The 21,815-nt window shown below is 43.5% G+C and overlaps 1 protein-coding gene across 8 annotated transcripts in view; it reads right to left on the minus strand.

Annotated features, from left to right (window-relative positions):
- Positions 1-2,905: 2,905 nt before the first annotated feature.
- The window catches only part of cacnb2a (calcium channel, voltage-dependent, beta 2a), a 55,902-nt gene continuing 36,992 nt past the window's right edge, over positions 2,906-21,815 (minus strand). For 5 of the 8 annotated variants that reach the window (XM_034572162.1, XM_034572165.1, XM_034572167.1 and 2 more), the window contains 12 exons: positions 19,694-19,813; positions 13,265-13,387; positions 13,046-13,182; positions 12,876-12,952; positions 12,446-12,579; positions 9,731-9,811; positions 9,548-9,606; positions 8,348-8,457; positions 7,329-7,480; positions 6,441-6,536; positions 5,603-5,785; positions 2,906-4,195 (listed from right to left, as the gene is read on the minus strand). In XM_034572162.1, coding sequence (XP_034428053.1) covers positions 3,437-4,195; positions 5,603-5,785; positions 6,441-6,536; positions 7,329-7,480; positions 8,348-8,457; positions 9,548-9,606; positions 9,731-9,811; positions 12,446-12,579; positions 12,876-12,952; positions 13,046-13,182; positions 13,265-13,387; positions 19,694-19,813 — 2,031 coding nt within the window. In that variant the 3' untranslated portion in view covers positions 2,906-3,436. Of the gene's footprint in view, positions 4,537-5,602; positions 5,786-6,440; positions 6,537-7,328; positions 7,481-8,347; positions 8,458-9,547; positions 9,607-9,730; positions 9,812-12,223; positions 12,244-12,445; positions 12,580-12,875; positions 12,953-13,045; positions 13,183-13,264; positions 13,388-19,693; positions 19,814-21,815 lie in introns of all 8 variants that reach the window. The other 3 variants (XM_034572170.1, XM_034572168.1, XM_034572169.1) reach the window with 3 other exon arrangements.

A 21,815-nucleotide genomic window follows, 5' to 3' on the forward strand; every position in this document is an offset into this window, starting at 1 on the left:
AAGCACAGTACTTGAGTAAGTGTACGCCATTACTTTCTGCTAAAAGGACATTTTAAGTGATTATGAATGGCAACATTTCTCCTGTTTCCTACGATGTTATATTTTATATTATTAAAACCGTGTTTTACTATATTATCATTGGTTATCTGTTTACATCAAAGACTGGACAACGCATCTCCTCTTCCTCCCGCAGTAGCGAGGTCTAACTACTTGAAACCAAACTTTTGGAAAAATAAACAATTGAACACAAACCTATGTGATACCTTTTATGACAGAAACCCTATTTGAGAAAAATGTATCTGATGTCTACTTTTTCTTTTGTTACTATCCCACACATTAACATGGAGGAGGCAGGGATTTACGGCCTATACTGCAGCCAGCCACCAGGTGGCGATTAAGAGCCTTTGGCTTCACTTGTGCGGAGCTGTCACATCTTTATATACAGTCAAGAGTTTATACATTAATGTCCAATGTCACAGGAGGAGTTTACGTTGTTGACGGTTTTATCGATTAACACAATTATTTACATAACTAACATAGTGCTATGAATCATTTAATTACATGAATGTTAGAGGGACTTAAAGTGTCACCGCTAATTTATTCAGTGCTAAATTAATTGTGTCCATTAAGTGTGAACAGTGATATTTATGGGCTGGAGTCTGCAGTGCAGAGCTCACACATCTGGCCCAGTCGTCTGTCATGCAGCGTTTGTGACCTCAGCTCAATCCCTGAGAATCAGTGCGTCCTCACATCTGTGTGGAAGAGCCGGCAGACTGCGCCACTCGGTGCAGTTGATCCCATGTCCATTGTATGTAGTGGTCGACTTTAATGCTCTACTCACGGCAGCACTGACGGCTTAAGAGCCCCCCCTCCCCGTTTAACAACATTAAGAATTCTAAGATTAAATCAGCTGCATCTCTGGCAGTGCTTGTTTGTTTTGCTTGTTTTGGAGGCTCGTGTGTGTTTGTGTGTGTGTGTGTGTGTGTGAGGAGGAGCAGCTTCCTATTTTAGACGCATCTCCTCTGTATTGTCATTCATGTCGATGTTGTCATGACGACTCCGGAGGCGGGCCGGTGAGTCTACCTCAGTTTTTTCAGTAGACTTTCAGACGACTATTTATAGACACAGCTTTCCCCTCCTCTGTCTGGGTCTTCTGACAAAGCACACGTCAAAAGGCTTCTTCCCCCCCGAGCGGCAAGTCCTCTTGTTGCCAACTTTATTCTTTTATATTTATGCATTATGTACACACACATGTACACCGTTAAAAAACCAGTAGTGCTATCAATGTAGCATAGAAATGGAGTTTTTTAGAATTACAATTGTCAGGCAAAACCAAAGAAGATGAGCAGATGGTGGGTTTGTAAACAGAGGGGCCTGGACTCATATTTAGCTGGATACAGATTTTCAACACATGATATCTGAAAAAAGTAGTTTGACAACACAGAGTATTGAGCCTAAAGTTTGGCTGTTGGAAGCTCAAAGCATCAATCACCATCAATTTGCATGAAATAAGACAATTTGTATTTAACATCTTTCAGACGTGCACAGAAGTCTGGACAATTTTCTGGAGGGGCTGCACGTGAGAACGCAAATATCACTTCCTTCAGGGTGTGTTCAGACAATATCGGAGTGAGCCCATGTTTGAATACAGCAGGAAAATGTCCCGATAATTCACAGCAAACAAGTGGGCGTGTTGATGATGCACAACTGTAAGAATACAAATGTCTCAAGGATGAAAAATAAGAGTCATACACGTGGAAGACGCTGAATTTCTGTTTATGTCCTGTCTGAATGTTCTGGACATTTTCCTGTTTTCTTTAACGCGTCTGACCCGGACAATCTCCTGCTGCGTTCCTAATATGTCAAAGGCAAACTCCGGACAATGTCCAGAAAATTGGGTACGGACATTTTTTCTGAGTTTATCTCTGGAAACGGCTTCACTCAGCGGCGTGAGAACATAACAAGAATACTGAAAACTTCTTACTCTCGTTACATTTGAAATTGTTTGAATTTTGTTTTACAAACAAATCTTTTTTTTTTTGTGAGGAACATACTGAAGAAATATCCATAGCTGAACATCTGTGTACTACGATGATGTGATGACTTCAAGTGGGAGTTGAACAACATTCGTTAGAAAAGGGGCCAGACTCAATAAAAGATGAACCTTCATGGAGTGTTGGTCGCAGCAGACCTACTGTGAGCTGCATGTCGTATCAAATTGCTTTCCCATTAAACCAAAGTTAACCAGTAAAAGTGCAGAACAACGGGTGTATCAATGTTATAAAATGTTTCTGGACCCATACAAAGAACAGTACTGCATGTAAGAGAGGAATTTACTGTCGAACTCGCTTTGTTTCGTAAGGCATGACTAAGGTGCACCTCCTCCACGGAGGCTTAAATATGTCGGAGCCAAATGTTGAAAACCAGGGACGCAGAATTTCAAAAAGGGAACTAGGCAAATAACTGATGAACGTTCAAATTAAAGGAGTAGTACGACACTTTGGGAAATAGATTTACAAGATTTGCTGCTGGAGATTAGACGCCAGTATCTGTCTCTTTAAGCTACAGCTACCAGCCAGTTAGCTCTTTTACCAAATAGTACACTTTCTAATGTTAACACATGCAGTTTGATTTGATTGACCCTCGTGAAGTTTATAATGTTCAGGTCTTTTTTAGAGAGGTGCTGATTCAACTGCATATACAGAGACGTGTTTCTGTTATTCATCCTGCTCTTAATTACACACACGAGCGGACAAAATAATAGAAAAACCCGTCAGTGTAACACAATACAAACCAACAGCACCACAAACTGCAGCCTCCAAAATATTCAATCGACACTTCTCTAACACACAAATCGGAACATTATAACCTTCATGAACACTATTGCAGGATTATACCAGGCTGCATTAGTTGAATTATTTTAATTAATTATTTTATTTCCCAAATGGTCAAACTATTCCTTTAAAGAAAGGACCTCTGTAAAAACAGCATCAAACCATCTTGGTTAGTCAACTCTTGCAGTCAACCCTAGCAGTAGTCTGAAGGAACATATTCAAGTGGTAGCAAGCAAAAAACAAAATGAAAATAAAAACAATAAAAAAAAAAAAATGCTAATCACAGAAAGCACAGCTCAGTACAGAAACCAAATTCTGCTTTTGTGTCATGCTTTGTCAAACACAGGTTTAAAATATGCATATTTTAAGAATATTCATGCATATCCACACATAAACAACGTCTATGCATAGATACACACATACATATATTTATATTTGTATCTATGTAATCAAAATCCTGCCGTTGGAAAAGATGCAACAGCATTTACAAAGGAGGTGTACATAAATAGGATGCTGTGGTCTCAGGGTATAGCAGCACAATGGAGAACAGAACGGTCTGTAAGAGGAAGAGTGGGAATGAGCTTCAGGAGGGATTTGGTCGGTCACTGGTGGATGTAGGAGTCTCTCACCCACTCCCCTGCATCACCCCTCTTTTTGGGGGCCACCTCCCCCTCCCGGTCCCTGTCTCTGTCCCGGTCGTAGTAGTGATGGTGGTGGTCACGTGCCGGCCGGTGGTGGTGGTGAGAGCGCTGCTTGTTACGTTCATTATGGTCCTGTTCGCGCTCTTTGGAGCGGTGGTTTCCCGTGCCGTGAGCAGGCTCGTCGGCCGCGCCGCGGTGATGGTGGTGGTGGTGATGATGGTGGTTGTGGTCCCGGTGGGGCAGCGGCTCGTAGCGCTGTTGCTGCTGGGGGTGCCCCTCCCCTAGATCCTCGTCCTCCTCATCCTCCTCGTCCTCCTCGTCCTCTTCCTCCTCTTCCTGGTGGAGCATCTGAGTGCGTGGCTCAATGTAAGCAGAGTCCTTGCTCTCTCGGCTCTCCCTGCTTTCTCGGCTCTCGGGGGTCTCAGAGTCCAGAGTCTCCTGCCGGGAGAGGCCCCTGGCTCGGCTGCTTTGTTGGTGGTGATGGTGGTTGTGTTGCTCAGTCCTGGTGGAAGACGAACGGTGGTGGATGTGCTGCGCTCTCCTGGTGGACTCCGACCTCAGGGGCCTCTCCTCCTCGTTGTCCTCCCCCTCAACCTCTGCATCAGCATCCGCCTGGTCCTGGCTCTGGTGGTGGTGGTGGTGGTGGTGATGATGGTGATCCTCTCTGGAGCCCTTTCTCTCCACTAAAGCTTTATCTCCCTTCTGCTCTGCACCGCTTCCCTGAGATGAGTAAAAATCACCAGTCAGTGAAGTGACACAACAGAGGAAACACACTGCAACTGCACACACGCACACACACACACACACACAAAACTCATGCAAACTAACATCCACATTCTGGTGCCTATGTTTATTACCTTTTTGTACATATGCACTCGCACTCGCACAAAACCGTAAAGCATGAAATGTCAATGTCAACACACGCCAGTCAGCCATCGATCGGAGGTTGACCGTGGTCCCGGGGGAAGCAAATTCCAAATGAAAGATCTCACCACACTAGCAATCACACGTCAAGCTCACTCCTGCTCCTCATCAAACTCAGGGTTTTCCTCATTTTCAGTCTTACATTTCCCAGTGAGAAGGCAGAGGGTAGAGAGAGGGTAGAGGGAAGGGATTTGACAGTGTTTGCACACACCATGTTGTTAGGTATTGATTTTAAATCACACCACAAAATGACACATTTTCAAAAAAGGTCAAACATAATAGTGAGAAATACATATTAGTTGCAGGTTCCAGATAAACATGTTACCATCTCACTTCCTGTCCATCTACTGTATCTAAAGGTCTGTCCTAATACCCACACTCCTAATTCTGCTTTACAGTTCTAGTTACTGTTGATTTGTTGTGTTCTCAAATGGTTAATCATAACTTCATCATGTTACTTTTTCACTTTTAAACATACTAGAGTTAAAAAATACTAAAGTAGGAGTAAAAGTAATTATTTCAAAATACTACACAAAGTACACAATGTTACACTGATGGGAGTTAATGTACTCATTACCTCCCCCCTGGTGTTTTTATGTGACTCTTTTTAAATGTTGTATAATTTAACTAGAAGGGCGCTTGGAGAGCACATACCTCTGCCAAGGTTAACGCCCAGATCCCGCAATGTTAAATAAATGTCCTTTATCTGCTCGTTTATCTGGATCTACTCTAATTTAATGGGTTCTTCTTTTGCCATAGTTACACTTCCATCAAATTTCGGAGGAAAAGTGGTCGTTTATGCATAATCTCGCTAAATAATGAGCAGATAAACAAACGGGGTTGGAGGTAATTACGCCACGGCTTCTGAATGTGTGTTTTTCTACTGTCGTCTGACTGCACCTATAGAACTGCAGGTTTGATCCTAATTGTTGTTTACTGTGTGAAAATTAAATGAGACCCACAAAGCCGGAGTGAGTCGTGTATCTGTACAAACCGTAGGACGTCCTCATTAATCACGTGTCCCAGTGAGCGCAGACACACCCCCACATGTTCAGAGAATACATCACATGGACCCCTGAAGTGTGGGCGTTGGGACAGACCCTTCATCTCATTTCCTGCCTCCTGTCACTTCCTGTCTACAGGTATCCCCCCCCCCCGTCCTCTGTGGCCTCCTTTGGCCCCGAGTCTGCTCAGCACTTGTACCTGCACGCCGGGGACCGGGGCCGGGCTGGAGGGCAGGGCGGCTGTGGGCAGCTTCGTTAGCAGTGGGTTGGGAGGGTTGCAGCTGGTGGGGTGAGTGCTTTTCCAGTAGGCCTCCAGGTAATCGGCCATATGCTCACATGCATCCTCCAGCTGGTTCTCATCAAGAATGATGTCAAACATCTCCTGGGAAGGGAAAGGGTGCAGTCAAAGTAAAAAAAATTAATGGAAGAGACATGATGAGGTCAATAACAAGATGATGCTGTGGTGGGATAACAGAATAACAGACTCGGATACTGAGGAGTCTAATGTCACAATAAAAGGTTTTGGGTTGTGACCTAATTACTTTTGTTAGTTTAAAAGCAGAAAAATGGTAAATGCTCTGTATTTGTATAGAAGTACTTCACAATACATTTTTGCCTTTTCACACAGAGCATCTATGAGCAGCACTTTCTCCATCATACATCATTCACACACTGCAAAACAGTCAAAGGGAATTCGGGGTTCAATATCTTGCCCAAGGACACTTCGGCACGTGAAATATGGTAAGACTGGGATTATTCCGCCGACCTTCAGGAATGTGCAAGCAAGTGATGGCACTAGTGCAACACTCATTTTAATACCGTGGGTGCTCAGACGGGCACAAGTACATTTGTCATCTATTTTCCAAAATAAAACCTAAGCCGATTACAGAAGAACACAAATACAACAGGCAGGAATCACAAAGCTTTTAAAACCAGAAATCAGGCTTTAGATGCGCACAAAACTAAAACCCAGAGCCAAAGTAATTTCTAAAGAACAGAAGTCCAGGGCATTTTAAATCATCCCAGCAGAGACTTACAGGAGTGCACTGAGCCAGTTTGTCAGCAGCCACCATCTGGACATTGAGGTGTTTGGCCTGAGACTTGCCTCGAGACTTGATGAGCCGCTGCAGCACCTGAAGCCAAATAAGGACAAAGGGCCATTGGTTCATTTTCAGATATTATATCCAACATATTTAAATTCAGGAGAAAAACTAAAAGAGAAATTCGAAAATACAAGACATCGTTCAAACCCCAGTATTTCATTTAAATAATATAAAAATGTAATCTTTAATCATAAATCTGTCAATGGGCAAGTACTTTTGCTTTAAGTAAATACATCTGATATAATTTTACTGACAAACGTGTATAAATGCAGTATTTTTACATTGTTATTTAAAAAAAAATTATCTGACTACTTCCTCAGCTGCTTGAACATATATATATAAAACTTGTAAAAATACTTTTATTATCCCATAAGCTGTATTTAATATGGCAGGAGGGTGAAATTGAGAAGACAGGTGCCACTATGATTTAAAGCTCGTATCTCACGTCTCTTTTTCTCCGTTACCAAAATGTGTTTCTCTAAATCAATCACTGCATCATGAGCCCGTTTCACACAGGCTGAAGGTCACAGTGATGAATCAGTTCCCTCGTGCGTTCGCTTGCATTCAAACGAGCGGTCACGTCTGACAAGCTGCGTTTAAAATCACAGCAGCTCGGTTACACAAAAACAATAAGAGCAACGACGTCAAGGAGCCAGACTCACTCGCAGCTGACTAACACACGAATGAGAGCAGAGGGAGCATCACGTCAGTTGTCTTCACTCGTCCTCGTTTTTCTCTCACATCCGCGACATTCTCTTTAGTTCTGTTTGTTCACTCATCATCACACATGGATCGCGTTTATCCTCTTCGTCATTTACTAACCTTGGGGGAGGTGATTTTGACGTACACGATGATGGGGGCGAGGGAAGTCTTCCCCAGCTGTGACGGGTGGTTGATGGTGTCGGCGTCCAGAACCACCAGCTGTAACGTGCGGGCCAGTTCGAAAATCCGCTCAATCTCACTCTGGACTTCGGCTACAGACGAAACGAGAGCAGAGGATTAATGAAGAGTTTATACTTCATTTTATTCTGAGCGGGCCACATGGCTTTCACAGTACTGCACAGTACTAACACGCCAACCTAAAAGCTCATCTGGATGACAAGTGAGTCACACAATCTCATTTTGCTGCTACTGGAAATTTTCCTGAAATTGTTGATCATATCTTTAAGAAGGCAAATGTGCAAGTGTTCAGGGGGGAAGGGAATTGAAGATTTTATGCCCCTTATAGAACAAAATGGCCTCTTCAGACAGATATATTTTGAGATCAAGTGTGAAGGAACAATGACGTAGCAGTAGCACAAAAAGCTTCTTGCTCTCAGCCCTAATGCACCATTAAAATACTTTGTTTTCGGTGGCAGCACGACATTTAAAAAAAGACTGAGGTCAAATCGGGAAGTAAAAGTGTGGTGGCGTTGTGTAATCATTAAAAATAGATATCTAATACACTTTTTCGCCTCCAGCCTGAGCTTTTCCTGGGACTTCTCCCTCTGCTGCAGCCGCTGACGGATTCTTATGGTGATACAAAGCGATCATTAGCCCAGTCACCTCTGTTGGACTCAGGAATCTGTTTCTTACTAATCACATCTAAACCCCAATCAACCCCAGACAAATCAAAGCGGTTCTTGAACTTGTTATCGTGCTTTTATGCTCTATCTTTCATTCCTGACTAAATAAACTTGCCAGGGCCGTTCCAGGCCATCGGGAGTTATCATAACCATTGTCAAGAGTTTCTTTAATCGCTTCCTTCCTTTCCCTTTTTTCCTAAAGCTCCCTGAAAACATTATGAATCAAAACACCAGATGTTCACACGCATATTGGTGATTTCTGAGCCCAAAACGTACCCAAGTTCGAGCGCGTGTTGGAGCGCTCGATGATGGCGTGCTTGCTGGGATTGTTCAGGACCGAGCGCTTGGCAAGAGAGATGTCGGCCGTGACGCGAGTGATCGATATTCTAAGACAAGAGACAAGAAACACAGCAAGTTAATATAGATGATACAGACTTGAGAACAAAGATCAAAAATAAAGGAGAAGCAAACACAAAAGTACAGGTGTAAATTTGTGAAAAATTGTGTTAACATATGTGGATCCCTGTTCTTTGTACTAAAACATCAAAAAGCTCAGTTATGCTGAATGTTGGATTCACATACAGACACGGACGGAGACTTCTGTCCGTACTCTGCAATCATTTGTGCACGTCTTCTAAAAGCTTATGGATATTGACTGAATAGAGCAGTACCACCAGAAATCTTTGGGGGGCAGTGTAGCCAATAATTCAAGCGAGATTATTGTAAGACACGAGGAAGAAATTTCAAAAATGGCCAAACTTTTTGAGGAGAGACTCTTAAAACTGGTCAGAAACTCCCAGTAAGTATGAGGCAACTTCACTCCGGCACACCGACAAACAGCCGCTACATTTTCACAACCTCCTCCGTCATCGCCAAACTCGCGCTGCCCTCTAGTGGATGATTTCCTCAACAACCGTGCCAACATAGAAACACATGGAAGTATGTGGACAGCGACGGTGACATAATTTTAAACAGACGTGTCTCTTTTCCTATGTAAACGCAGCATAAATGAGCCTTTCGGGTGAGACCCATGCACGAACATATTTTTCCAATAAAAATAACTTTTACTAGAGGCCTAAACAAAAATATTGAATCAGAGCTTAATACCATCATGTTGCCTGTGTGAGTTTAACTATGTTTTAAGAACAGAGAGTAAACAGTATTATCTGCAGCTGCCAATGGTCTGAGTGGATCTTAGTGTTGTTTAACTTAAAGGCTTTTCTGCTGTGGATGGACTCAACATTGAGTGAGGAGAATCCTTCTCTGCTCTAGGGCCCATTATGGCCTATTAAGGACATGGAGAGGTACTATTTAAAGCAGTAGCACACATCTCCAGGCCAAACAAACTTGTTACACACTCCCTTGGCGAACCTCAGGGGACAGATAAATACCAGCCTATAGAGTCGGAGGGAGACGAGGAATGAGGAAGGAAGCGGGATGAGAGCTTGTGTTTTAAAAAGGTCACAGTTGACTTACCTTCCCTCGAATCTGTGTTTCAAAAAGTCAAACAGAGCTTTTTGCATCATGTCTGTCACCTGTGGATGTGCAATAAGAGATAAACTCGTTAAAGGCAGGCACAGTTGTCAATATATAATATAATATTGTTATAGATGAACAACAAAGGCAGCGCTGCGGTTTGAAATGTCCCCGCCGACGAACCTCGTAGCCCTTCAGTGACGGTCCAACCAGAACCACGGGTCGCATGGAAGGCACAACGTCGTACGGAGGAATGTGTTCCGTCTTCAGAGAGCAGGAGAGGAAGAAAAACAGTTGCACTTATTTATGGAGACAAAGTAAACACTCGCCATCACAAATCACACGGGGGGGTCAGAACAACAATGAACAAGACAATTTGAAAGCACTGGAACACTGTGAACCATGAGATGAGACGTCTCAGCCGAACCCGGGGACGAAAACCCAAGCTTTGATTTTTGTAATAGATTTGGTCTTTTTGCTTCCCAAATTCAAGGGTCACCAGGTTTTTACAAATTTTAAAACAGGTTCAAGCAAATGGCAGCGGGTCATTTCTGTCATTTCATGGTTCTCGTGTCACTGGGTAAAAGAAGGAACATTTAACAGGAAATGTTAGTCAGAGAGGGGAAGATTAGGAGTCTGGTAGGAAAACCTTCTCACAACAGCTGAGCTCAGTTTGTGTAACAGCATCAGTTTAAAGCAAATTGATCATTGTGCTGTTTTTGGCAAAACGTTTGAAGTGTTTAAAAAAAGTAGTTCGAAGGAAAAGGAAAAATTGGGATTCACTGCTAATGAGAAATGACGCGAGTGAAGGTTTAAAGTTTGACTTAGAATTATGCTTAGTTTAATATGAAGGTACAGCCAGCACATTGGTTGATTGATTGATTAGCTTAGCATAATGTTTGGAAACAGGAGGAAACACTTAGCGTGGCTCTGGCTAAAGCTGAAAAAACTAACTTCACTGCTGAGCACAGCAAAGAGTTGCATTTGTAATAAGGTCAAACGAGCCATTTCCCCTTTTTACAATCATTATGCTAAGCTAAGATAACATAACCAATCCAGCTGCTGGTAAATCCCTTTTTACAGTCTTTATGCTAAGCTACGCAAACTATCTGCTGGCGAAATATGGTGTGTGGTTATACGGCATTTCCCCAAAATGTCAAACTCTTTCTTAAAGTTGGAAATTGGCAACTCAATGCGGAGGAGTTAATATTGTTTTCTGTATTTTGGGGAGTTTTATTGTTTAGTCTGAGTTATGCTAAGCTAGGCTAATCGTCAGCACTTTCCAGCGTCATATTTACCACACAGACATTTTAGTGGTGCCAATCCTCTCGGCTATTGAATAAGGATTGACTCATTTGGGGATGAATACCCCTGGTTTTCTCTTTTTGTGTCATATATATGTTTGAAAATATAAATATATAAATATAATATATAATTGCCGACTCCTGGGACGTTCTTTGAGGAATTCCGTTTCTATGGACATCTGACATCAAGGCAGTGAACCTGCTGTGCATCCCTGGCAGAGCGGCGTGTTGGATGTGGTGTGTGGACATGCCAGCACACTGGAGCTACATAAAAGTACTCCTCCCGTTTTTTTTTTTTTACTGAAGCAGAGCCAGTGCATGATTTAAGTTGAAGCTCTGTTGGAGAGCAGACAGCTGGGAAACAGAGAGACTCGACTTCTTCCTCCTGGAACCACGTACAAGGGGCCGCTTCGTTCACCGCAGCCATTGTCTCGATCCTTATTTGTCCTCAAGCTGCTGCTCTCGGTTTGTGTTATCTTTATGACGAGTGTTTTAGTGGACGACGTGTAACCAAGCGTCTGTCACCCCCTCTTCTTCCTCCTCTAAACATTTTCTTTCTGTCTAACGTTTGCTGTCGTCACTGAGCCTCCCCTGAGACATTGTGGGAACTCTCCTGCTGACTAACATGAGGGTATTAATGGACGTTTACTTTTGCTTTCGGTAGCTTTAGATCAACCTTGGATTTCATGTAATCAAGGGAAACAATGCATAGGCACTATCCAACGTTAATGTGCAGCAAGGTTTAGTGGCAGAACTATGATGTGTTTTTCAAAACTAAACTCTCAAAATCAAACTTGATGCATTGAACTCAATTTTGTTATTGCTTTAAAAGTGATTTGGCATACATTTCCCATTGTGCAAATATTTGGCTAATTGAAAGTATTCCTTTGAAAGTCATGATGCTGACTTTTCTCTTTTATCATTTTTTATACGGATAAATAAATGCGATTCAATATGTTAATTGTGAGCTTTAGTAGGTAAAAGCACTTTGTGACCTTTACACAGAGCCAAGCTAGCTGTGTTTACCTTGTTGCCATGGTTTATGCCAAGCTAAGCTAACTGAAGATATGATATTTGTATTGATCTCCTCATCTAACCCTCAGCAAGAATAAGTGCTGCAATATTCCTTTGGATATTTAAGTAAATTCAGATCTAATCTGCCTTTTTAAAAAGCTGTTCACACTGAGATCTCACTGAATCAGCATCACAGGTTCACTTACAAACACATACACAGTCACACACACACAACACAGAGGATTGCAGTGAGTAGGTGAGAGGTGAGTACAAAGTCGCTGCTCAGACGTCACACAGGTATCGTACAGATCAGACCTCTGGAGGTCGTCCCCAGAACCCCACTGTGAGCACGACTTACCGACTTCTGCTTCTGCTTAGCTACAGTGAGATGGAAGAGGAGAAAGAGAGAGGTTAAGAACAGGCATGCATGCTAATGGCCGGTTGGTGCACGCCGAGGGACAAGGACGGTGGAGTAGACACACAGGACGGACGCTGAGTGAGGCCAAGCAGCCACAGGCATTTTAGTCAAAAGCCGAGCGGACGGACAGAGAAGAGGAGAGGCTGGCGTCGTACAGATTACCTTCTTAAAGAAGGGCATTCGTTTCTCTTTTGCTAGGGGCGACGTGACAGTGTTTGGACTGGCTTTAGGGGAGCGCAGGTGGACGGGGGGCTCATTGTCCTCGGGGTCTAAGCCTGTGGCGTCTATGTCAATGGCTACGCACACAGACAGACAAGAGCACCATCACACAGAGGTGAACACAGGAGATCACAGGGTACATTTCACATCAACAGTAGCACAGGATGTAGCTTCAACACGGAGAAATCTAATCAAACATTTAAAAGAACAGTTACGACCATTAAAACATGTGATAAAAAATTACTTTAGGAAATCGAAAATACAAAATATTTAACTTATATCTTACCTTAAACTTGTATTCAGTGGTTAAATGTTTGAAACAACAAGGCATTAATTAAGTATGGTTTTCAGATTTACCTATCAAGCTACTTACCAGACGAAGGAGGAGTAGATTTCCGTGAGTTAGGAACCACTTCACCTAAACTGGAAGATGAGTTCGCTCCCAATTTACTGAAATGAGAAGGAACATTTCTCGTGTGTTAATTTACTTATGATGATCTCGCAGCCGAAGAAACTGACTTGGGTGCAGATTTGGCTTCTTACCTGGAGTGGAACTTGCCCTGTTTGGCTCTCTGCTCCTGGAGGATACGAGTGTTTTCAAGCTTTACTGGACTGGGGATGAAACCGATTTCACAGCCTTCCTTCACCAGACGTCCTATCCACCAGTCATTGTTGAATTTCTACACAGAGTAATCACAGACAGTTACGTGTCACCTTCAGCTTCCTCCGTATGTTCCCTGACAAAGGAGAGTAGCGGCTCACCTCTTTGACGTGGAGGAAGTCTTTAGCATCGAAGGAGATGGCCATGCCTGCCACAGGGACGTCGTCATCGTGACTCGGGCTGTAGTTGACATTTGTGCGAACAGCAAATGCAACTGGTTTGGTCTGCAAAGAGGAACAGGAGGGAGATTAAAGCAACACTATGTAACTTTAACTGAAAAACAGCGCCCTCTGCAGCTACGTACGTGTCGTGATAAATCCTGTTGGGCTATTATTTAATTGAATTACCTATTTTATTCCATTTAATCCTTTCATGTTTTCTTTTGTGGGAGTGTTTATCTTATCTTGTCTCATCTTAAAGTTGCATATTGTTGCTTGAAAATGATTGTTAAAAATGTAAGAATGTCAAAAAGTACCTCTGTACCTTAACTGAAAAAATCCAGACCCTTAACCTCAGAATATCCACAAGACAGCACTTGTTCCTCGAACCTTTTAAAATAGTTTCTTCCTTCTTGACTTGTTATTCTTGCCTTTGTGCAGAGCATAAAAATATCCCTGTGTGCGGGATACAAGCGGCCTCTGACTCATCCAGATGAGTGATGCTGCTGCTGCACCGTCTCTCTGCTACAGGCTGAAAACGCATTACAATTAAGAGTGACGCAACAGGTTGGCGTGGGTAGCGATCACCACTTTGACACCAATAGTAAAAACGGGACTCGAGTCTTGCGCTTACTTCCCGAGTGGCACAAACAGCACTTGTGCAAATTGTTCATAAATCAATTCTGCAATCTTTGCAACGAGGGGGAATCAATACTGAGCTTCCTATCTGATCGCTGCTGACCTTCCTCTGTGGGACAGTCAGTGCATTGAGATAATGCATAGAGCTAATGAATTGTTTCTGTGCCTCCGCAGCCTGTCATGCAACCACCTCACAATGTGACTGTCATACACAGACTGCGCAAAATAGAAAGTGAGATATTTTTCCACATAGCAAGAAAATCTCCTGAGCCCACAGTGACGATTTGAATGACGATTTAATATCCTATCATGAGAAAATGTAATGGGAGAACCATATGCTTTCTTGTGTTGCATGACCATGATACATACATATAGGACCCGCATCCCTTTATTATATAAAATGCTTTTAGACATAATCTTGGAGTCGGCCTGGCAGCACATTGGCAACGTGGTCATGCCCTCGCCCAGATTTCATTTGCCCTGCTTTTAACCGTGTGACAGTCGGCCAAAACAAGTGTAGCTTAGAGTAATCTCCCAGCGCTCGCTCGCACACGATAAATATTTACCTGCACATGAAAGAGAGCACGATGAGGAGAAGGGGTGTGTGTGATATTCAGCTGGAAGCCAAACTCAACCCGCTCGCTAGATCGGCAGCTTTGATGCTGTGATTTCTGTTGGACCTTTGACAAATTCTGAAAGATGCTTTCAAAGTAGATTAAATCCATCACATTGTGGTTGGTTTTCATCACAACACTCGAAATATGAAAATAAATGTGCAGGACACACAGAGCATTAGGATTCCTTTAGAGGTGTGTTATACCTGATTAAATATCCACTTTTATTTGATCCTTTTTTGTTCTCCATCTCCACTACTGCAGCTGCTAAACGCTCCACTATGTTCAGATTAATTTGTTTGGCTGCCGTTTGGCTCTGGGCAGGTGGTTTAGGTGGTTTAGGTGGTTAGGGTTAAAAAGTGGAAAATAATATATCATTGTTAACGACTCACACGTGGCCCGAAAATCACTTACTGCAGCTTTTAAGACACAATACAGACTTTCAGAGATGATTATTAGTTTTGTGCAGCACCATCCAATCCTCCTTCAATAACTGAACAGGAACGTGGGATTGATTGGATTTGCTCGGATCTGAATGCTGCTTGAGATCTTCGAAGTAAAGCAGCAAAGCTCACGATTATGGGACGGATTCATCATCAGCGAGCTCCGGGGGGGGGGGGGGGGGGGGGCGATGAGGCGATGAGCGCGCTCCTCCATCATGGCTACCGCTGTCGGCCTCATTGAAATACAACAGGTGTGAAGTGACTGTGATGAAGTGTGAGGGATTAGGGGAATAATACATTAGTGAAATCCTGCTGGAATAATTTTCCTCACGCGGACAGCAATGTAAATATTCCACAGAGGGAGGATTTTACGCTGTGTTCTTGTGCACATGTGTGTGTGTGTGTGTGTGTGTGTGTGTGTGTGTGTGTGTGTGTGTGTGTGTGTGTGTGTGTGTGTGTGTGTGTGTGTGTGTGTGTGTGTGTGACATTGAGGTGATCATCCAATCCAGTATGTGCAGTGCTGGGACCCGTGGAGGACAGAGCGACCTTGGAGCAAGGAGTCACATGGCTGTATTAAGGTACGTGGTCCATTAGTGCATGTATCTATGTGCATGTGTGGTCTCCTCGCTCCTGGCTGCTCTGCTCGCCTTTATCCATCATGGCCGCCTGTCGAACAAAGCTTCCTATAGGCTGACTTCTTACAGACCCGTAGGGAATCACACGCACTCTTACATGTCCTGCGATGCCACCACATATCGCAGGTGAGTGCAGGATGGGAACATAATGGCCCCTTTACACCGGTGCACACAGTATCTCTACATCTCCCACTTGTTACGTAACACGGGCCTTCATTATGGATGCCATATTGACTGCAGCGAGCGAGGGGGAGAGGACAGGGGCGGAGGGTTAGAGACCGGGAAGACAAGAGGAAGAGTGAAAAAAGGGAAAGGAAAGGAGATGGATAGAAGGATAGAGCAGAGGACAGGAAGTGAGAGGAGGAGCAACACTGGAGGAGATAAGAGGCTGAGGGTCTGAGGATAAGATGGAGATAAGCAGCTGGACAGGAGCCCTATCTGTGACTGGGAACCCTGGGAGGCAGCGCGACGGACCACAGCCAATTAACACCGCACGACGCTCATCACAATATCACATCACCGCATGCATATTTCATGAGCTGGTCCTCTCCGCGTTCACAGTGACCGAGTGATCACCTGACTCCCAACCCGCCACACAGCAGCACACGCAAGACGTCACGCTGTAATAAATCAGGATCCCCACATTGTTTCACCTTGAATGCTGTGGATCGATTGGAGATGAATTCTCTTCAGGTCTGTGCTCTGGCTTCAGGCTGTAAAATCTATTATCATACGGTACGAGGGGAATCATAACCTTCATTCATTTAGAGTGGGAGGATATTTCTATAATTATCCAGGGATGCTTGAATATATTTCAGGCATGAACACCAAGTCATGATTAATAAATGCTGTTAATGTCTATGACTAAGCCATTGCAGCTACTGTTATCTCCACCGAGGAGGTTATGTTTTCAATCCCTGTCCATTTGGATGCTATATATGAAGAAAGTATTTTGGTGCGGATCCAGATCAGGGGGCGGATCCACAAATTGGATTTCCACTTTCTTTAACATTGTGAGATTGGGTATTAGTAAAGAAAAAGTAAGGTTTGCTTAATAAGCCATAGAATTAATGTCTGGAATTCAGTGCACTCTGAGACGATGTTGATGTTGCAAACTTGACGTTGGTTCGATTTTTAATTTTGACTTCATTACTTCGGGTTTTTGACGTCAAAGGTTTGGCAGGGAACTTTCAGACAGAAGGTCTGAGGAAGAAATAATCTGGCAAATAACCAGAGTTAAAACCACAGCTGTTTACATTGGGTTTTGTTCAGATTGTGTTACCTTTGGACGGAGCCCGCCTCGTCTAACTCTCAAAGAAAGCAGATAAGGGAATTTCCCAAAACTGTTGAACCAAGTCATTATTAAGATACAACCATAAACGGAAATCGACCTTATTCAATGTTTCAGAACATAATCAGAAACGTTTAAATACTTCCAGTAGAGTCCTGACCTGAATAAAAATACAGTCTCACAACGCCAGACTAGATGTAATGACTAAGTTTCAAACACTGATATAAAATCCCAATGAAAATGAATAGCTTTTAAACGTATTACAAATCCATTAATTTAATCCGCGAAGGCACATTGTTCTGCCATTTTGATTCACAAATTCCCAAATAAAAAAAAAGTATTGCTCTTATGAATACATTTAGTGCTCTCCATAAATTCAGGGATATTTAAGGGATAGATGAAAATACAAAATAGTCAAAATCAATGTAGATGAGGCTCAAATATCCAGACTTCTACTGCAAGTGAAGCTCCAAAAGCCCTTGAAATCCTACACTTCCCATGATTCAACTCTCAAGCATCTTTTGGTTAATCCTCCTAAACCCTCAGCCTCCCGACAGCAACAAACACATTTCAAACGCAGGGTTTGGGTTTAAAAAAGAAAGTCTCCAGACTCAAGCTGAGATAAGCCCTCATGACATCATTGGGGTTATTTTCACTAGAATTCACGAACCCTCCTCCCAGAGCCACAGAAGACACTAAACAAGTGTTTTTACAAGCCGAGGAGCAACACCAGCGATTTGCTTAACTGATTTTCACATGTAAAAATCGGGTCAATTAGAGGCAGCCAATGTTGTTTTGTGTGAAAATACATATGAAAAAAATATATGACATCAACAAGAAAACGTGTATTTAACATTACAGGCGTCAACAGTGGCCTTATCACCTTATTTTAGGGTTGTTGTTGTGAATTAGTGCCCATAAAAGCTCACAGCCAGAGTGTGCACTTCCTCTGACCCCGGCCTGCTCGCTCTCTGGTGGCCCGACCACTGAGAGGCTATTTTTTTTACAAGTCATCTGTCACGTAAAAATGCCAGCGGGGGTTATCTGCGCTAGGTTATCTATAAAGCCAACTTATCTTTTTAATTAGAGTGCCGGGGAGAGAGAGAGAGAGAGGGTGACTCTGGAAAAACAACAACACGGATCTGCAGGAATGATCCGTCTTTGCCAGCTCGGAGCGACGCGGAGACGCGGCCGCGGGAGGGAGGAAAATGTCGGCGAGGACGGATGCACGGCCTGAAGCGCCGAGCTCGCAGCTGAAGTAGCTGGTGCGGACGAATGAAAGACGAAACAAACTTGGGTCGAATTGATGTGCAAAAGTAAAACAGCAGGAGCAGAATGTGCTTTGGAGATAACAGATCAAACGCATTAATTTGAACAGTGCCAGTGATTTGAGTGATTCTGGGGAAGCGAGGTCTGATTGCACTTCCTTTCGCTGCAGAGGCAAGTCTGCTCTGTCATGTGTGTGTGTTTGTTTATATCCTGCTAATTGTGGCCCAGAGCAGACGAGGCCTGGCTCTGACAAACAGGGATGATGCTGAGCCCTCCCAGGCCCCTCACCCCTCAGAGGCCCCCGAACGGCCGCTTTTCTTTATCTGAGGAACCAGCTGAAATCATCAGTAATATCCCGTCTCTATTACAGTCACCGTGTCCTGCAGCATTGTCCACTGATCTTTCCGCAGGTTTCGAAAAAAACGACAAATGATTTACGATAATCGTTTCAAAACTTGGAGTTGGAGTCGTGAGCTGGCGGGAGGGAAAGAAAAATTGTGTCCAAGTCACAAACTTTACACAAAAGTCTTTTTCAGACTGGACGCATCAGTGCTACGACCTTGTCTCATGTGGCCCCCACCCTACTGACATCCATCTGGTGCCCCCCCCTTAAGACTGAAAATACTTAGTTATGCTGTTTCTCATTGTAATAGTAGTAAATAAACACGTACACTTAAAGAACGAGACCAAAAAGGAAGCGGATTCCGCTTTTCATCTTCCAATTACACTTGTGTAAAGTCACTATTTGAGTGATGCTGCCATCAGTCATTCAAGCAGAGTAAACCAGTTTTTGTCTGTACACACACGTTTGTACTTCTATACTTGTGGAGACTACATGTCTCATCTCAGATCTAATCCTGAACCTTAAACCTTTAACTAATCCGAACCTGAACTCTAAAATCCTAAAGGTACCACAAGCAGTTCTAACCGAAGTTGACCTTTTGGATAAACATTTCTGTTTGATAATAGAAGTTGACCTATATCATTTAATCATATTAGATATCAACATAATCAGTGCATGACGAATGTGTCTTGTGAGGTCACAACGACCTTGACCTTTGGTGACCAAATTCATTGCCATTGGTCAAGCATTACTCCTGCTCCAGATGTGCAAGATGGCAGCTATCGTATGCCGGATATTTTGGCTTCATTTATGAATCATGGGAGGAAGTGAAGACCACATTTGAATAAATTTCCTCAAGATGTTCCTGAAGCGTTTATGAGATTGAACAACCTGAAAGTGGCACAGAGGCGTAAAACTTGAACCCACAGGTGCAAACATTGTTTGATGGTGCTACAAGTGGTCAAAACTCTACAGGATACCTTAACCACGTCACCACCAAGTCTGAACGTCCTCCTGTGCCAGTGCCACCCTTTCAAAATGATCCTGACACTTCTCTGTTGGAGCCCACAGACGCCATGTTGTGTCAAACAGGAACCAGGCAGAGTGAACTTAGCGCTGTTGGGTGCAGGGTACAAACCTTGGCCTTGTCGAGCTGCGCCTGAGCCTGTCGCTCTGCTTCTCTTCGCACGGCCTCCTTATCCTCCTCCAAGGACACATCGGAGTCTGATGGACGGCTGGTGTAGGAGTCGGCCGAACCCTGCGGAGACACAAACAGCAACACTTCAGCAAAAAACCTAATTAGGGTCGATTTGGATTCACACTTTCAAATTAGCAGGTGCTATCCGCTGAGATAGCACACATTATCTCAAAGGCACGGGAGACAACTCATTTGCTTCTCCTCGCTCTTCAAAGAAACATCCAACTTGTGAGGTCGTGCATTGTTCAAATTTGTGAGCACACCCACACAGACTGAAGTGTCTCTGATCATCAAAGAGATCTCCTTAAATTTCATGAAATAATGAGCATGAAAGCTGTGCTCAATAAACCAAGCAGGCATGTGATCCTGCAGTCAATCACATGACCGCAACAATGTCAGGAAATCACAAGAGCCGACAGGATCTGGAAATAATGGACACTTCCCTTGTTTTTCTGAGAAGGACACGATCTGTCTTTCACAGAATCACATCCCCAGCAGCTACGTTTTTTTTATCCTCAGCTCTCACTCAGCTGCTCGCTCACATACGTCGTGATCTTTCTTGACAACTTTCAGGGAAATGTTGAAGAACACCAGGTCCCGGTGTGTCTCTGTTGTGTGGTTAAAACAGATCTCCTCATTATTTAGTGTCATTTTCATAATATCTGCACCAAGGATCTCCTGCATCAAAAATTCTCACATGTACAGAACCTTGTAGTTTTCAATCTTTAGTATTTTAGTCGTGTGCGATTAGTTGTGCGATTTAGCTGCACTTTGAATCAGTACAAGAAAATGAGGTTGTATGAAAGCTGAGTCACAATAAATCACAACCACTCATACAACTCATACCAATCCATTTACATCTACTTATACAAACAGCCTCACAGAAGCTGGTTCCACGTTACACAAACACTCTCCTGAGTGCAGTGCATCTCACTCACGTCACATATTTGTTGAACGCAACGTGAAAAACACATCATGAATAATTGGGGAAGCAGGAAGAGTCATGCCTGCACGTTTTAGTCGTATAGATCACAGTGTGTACGTCGACAAATACCACTTTACTCCACAGGTAAATTTGGCTTCAGCATCAGCCAGAGAGACCAACCTTGTTATCTCACATCCTAACAAGATAACAAGTAGGGTAAATACTGGTGAACCCTGACTGTAGGTAAAGTGCATCCTGTTGAAAAATAATACAGCTTTTCATTTCATTCGTATCTGTGGGAATGGATGACACAATTTCCCATTAAAGCAGTTTCAGGTCGCGATACATCTAAGAATAAAAGCGGGTTTTTTTTAACTAAGGCAGCGTAATCCTTGTCCTTACCTGCTCACTACTACACCACCCACACAAGCTCTTCCATTCATCTCACTGCACCATTGCACTCTGGAGTTGTCTGAGTTAAAAATAGCCTCCCTCACTCTGTGCCTGATTAGAATTACCCAGCCATCCCATACATACAAAGGAGCATCACACCTCTCCCTCGTCTCCACTTACATTTTTACCTGGAACAACTGTTGTCATCATATGTTTCTTTGTCCGGCTGACATGAAACCCTGCTGCGCATTAATCTCACCCTCCCTGCTGCTTTGTATCTGGTGTGAAGAACTCATTTGAAAGCAAGTTGATTGAGTATCCATGTGCTGCTTTTGCTGTTCAGGATTAGACTCACCCCCCCCAGTGGCTTTCAAAACATCAGCAAGTGTTGTGTCTTTGGGATTCTTCAAACGCAGCTCACGCTCGCCATTCAGCCTTTTCTACACGAGGACATAAACGTCCAAATGTGGCTATTTGCTGCACATTACTTTCTGTTTTACGAGCTGGCCTCGAAGAGATACCTGGCCTGCTCTGATTATTCCATCGGGTCAGGGCTAACGACGAGGACGTGATCAAGAACGCCGTCCCAGTGGGTCAGAGGGAGGTGGACATGGAGCTCTGCCCAGAATCTGACAGCCATAACCGATAACATCCAGCTTCCCATCATCGCCGGGCGATAAACCGGCAGTCGTGCAACACGGACCCCCAACACTGTGGTGCGTACGTCCACCGGAGACACGCGGG

The sequence above is a fragment of the Hippoglossus hippoglossus genome, chromosome 20 (assembly GCF_009819705.1).
Source record: "Hippoglossus hippoglossus isolate fHipHip1 chromosome 20, fHipHip1.pri, whole genome shotgun sequence".
NCBI classification, from domain to species: Eukaryota; Metazoa; Chordata; class Actinopteri; order Pleuronectiformes; family Pleuronectidae; genus Hippoglossus; species Hippoglossus hippoglossus.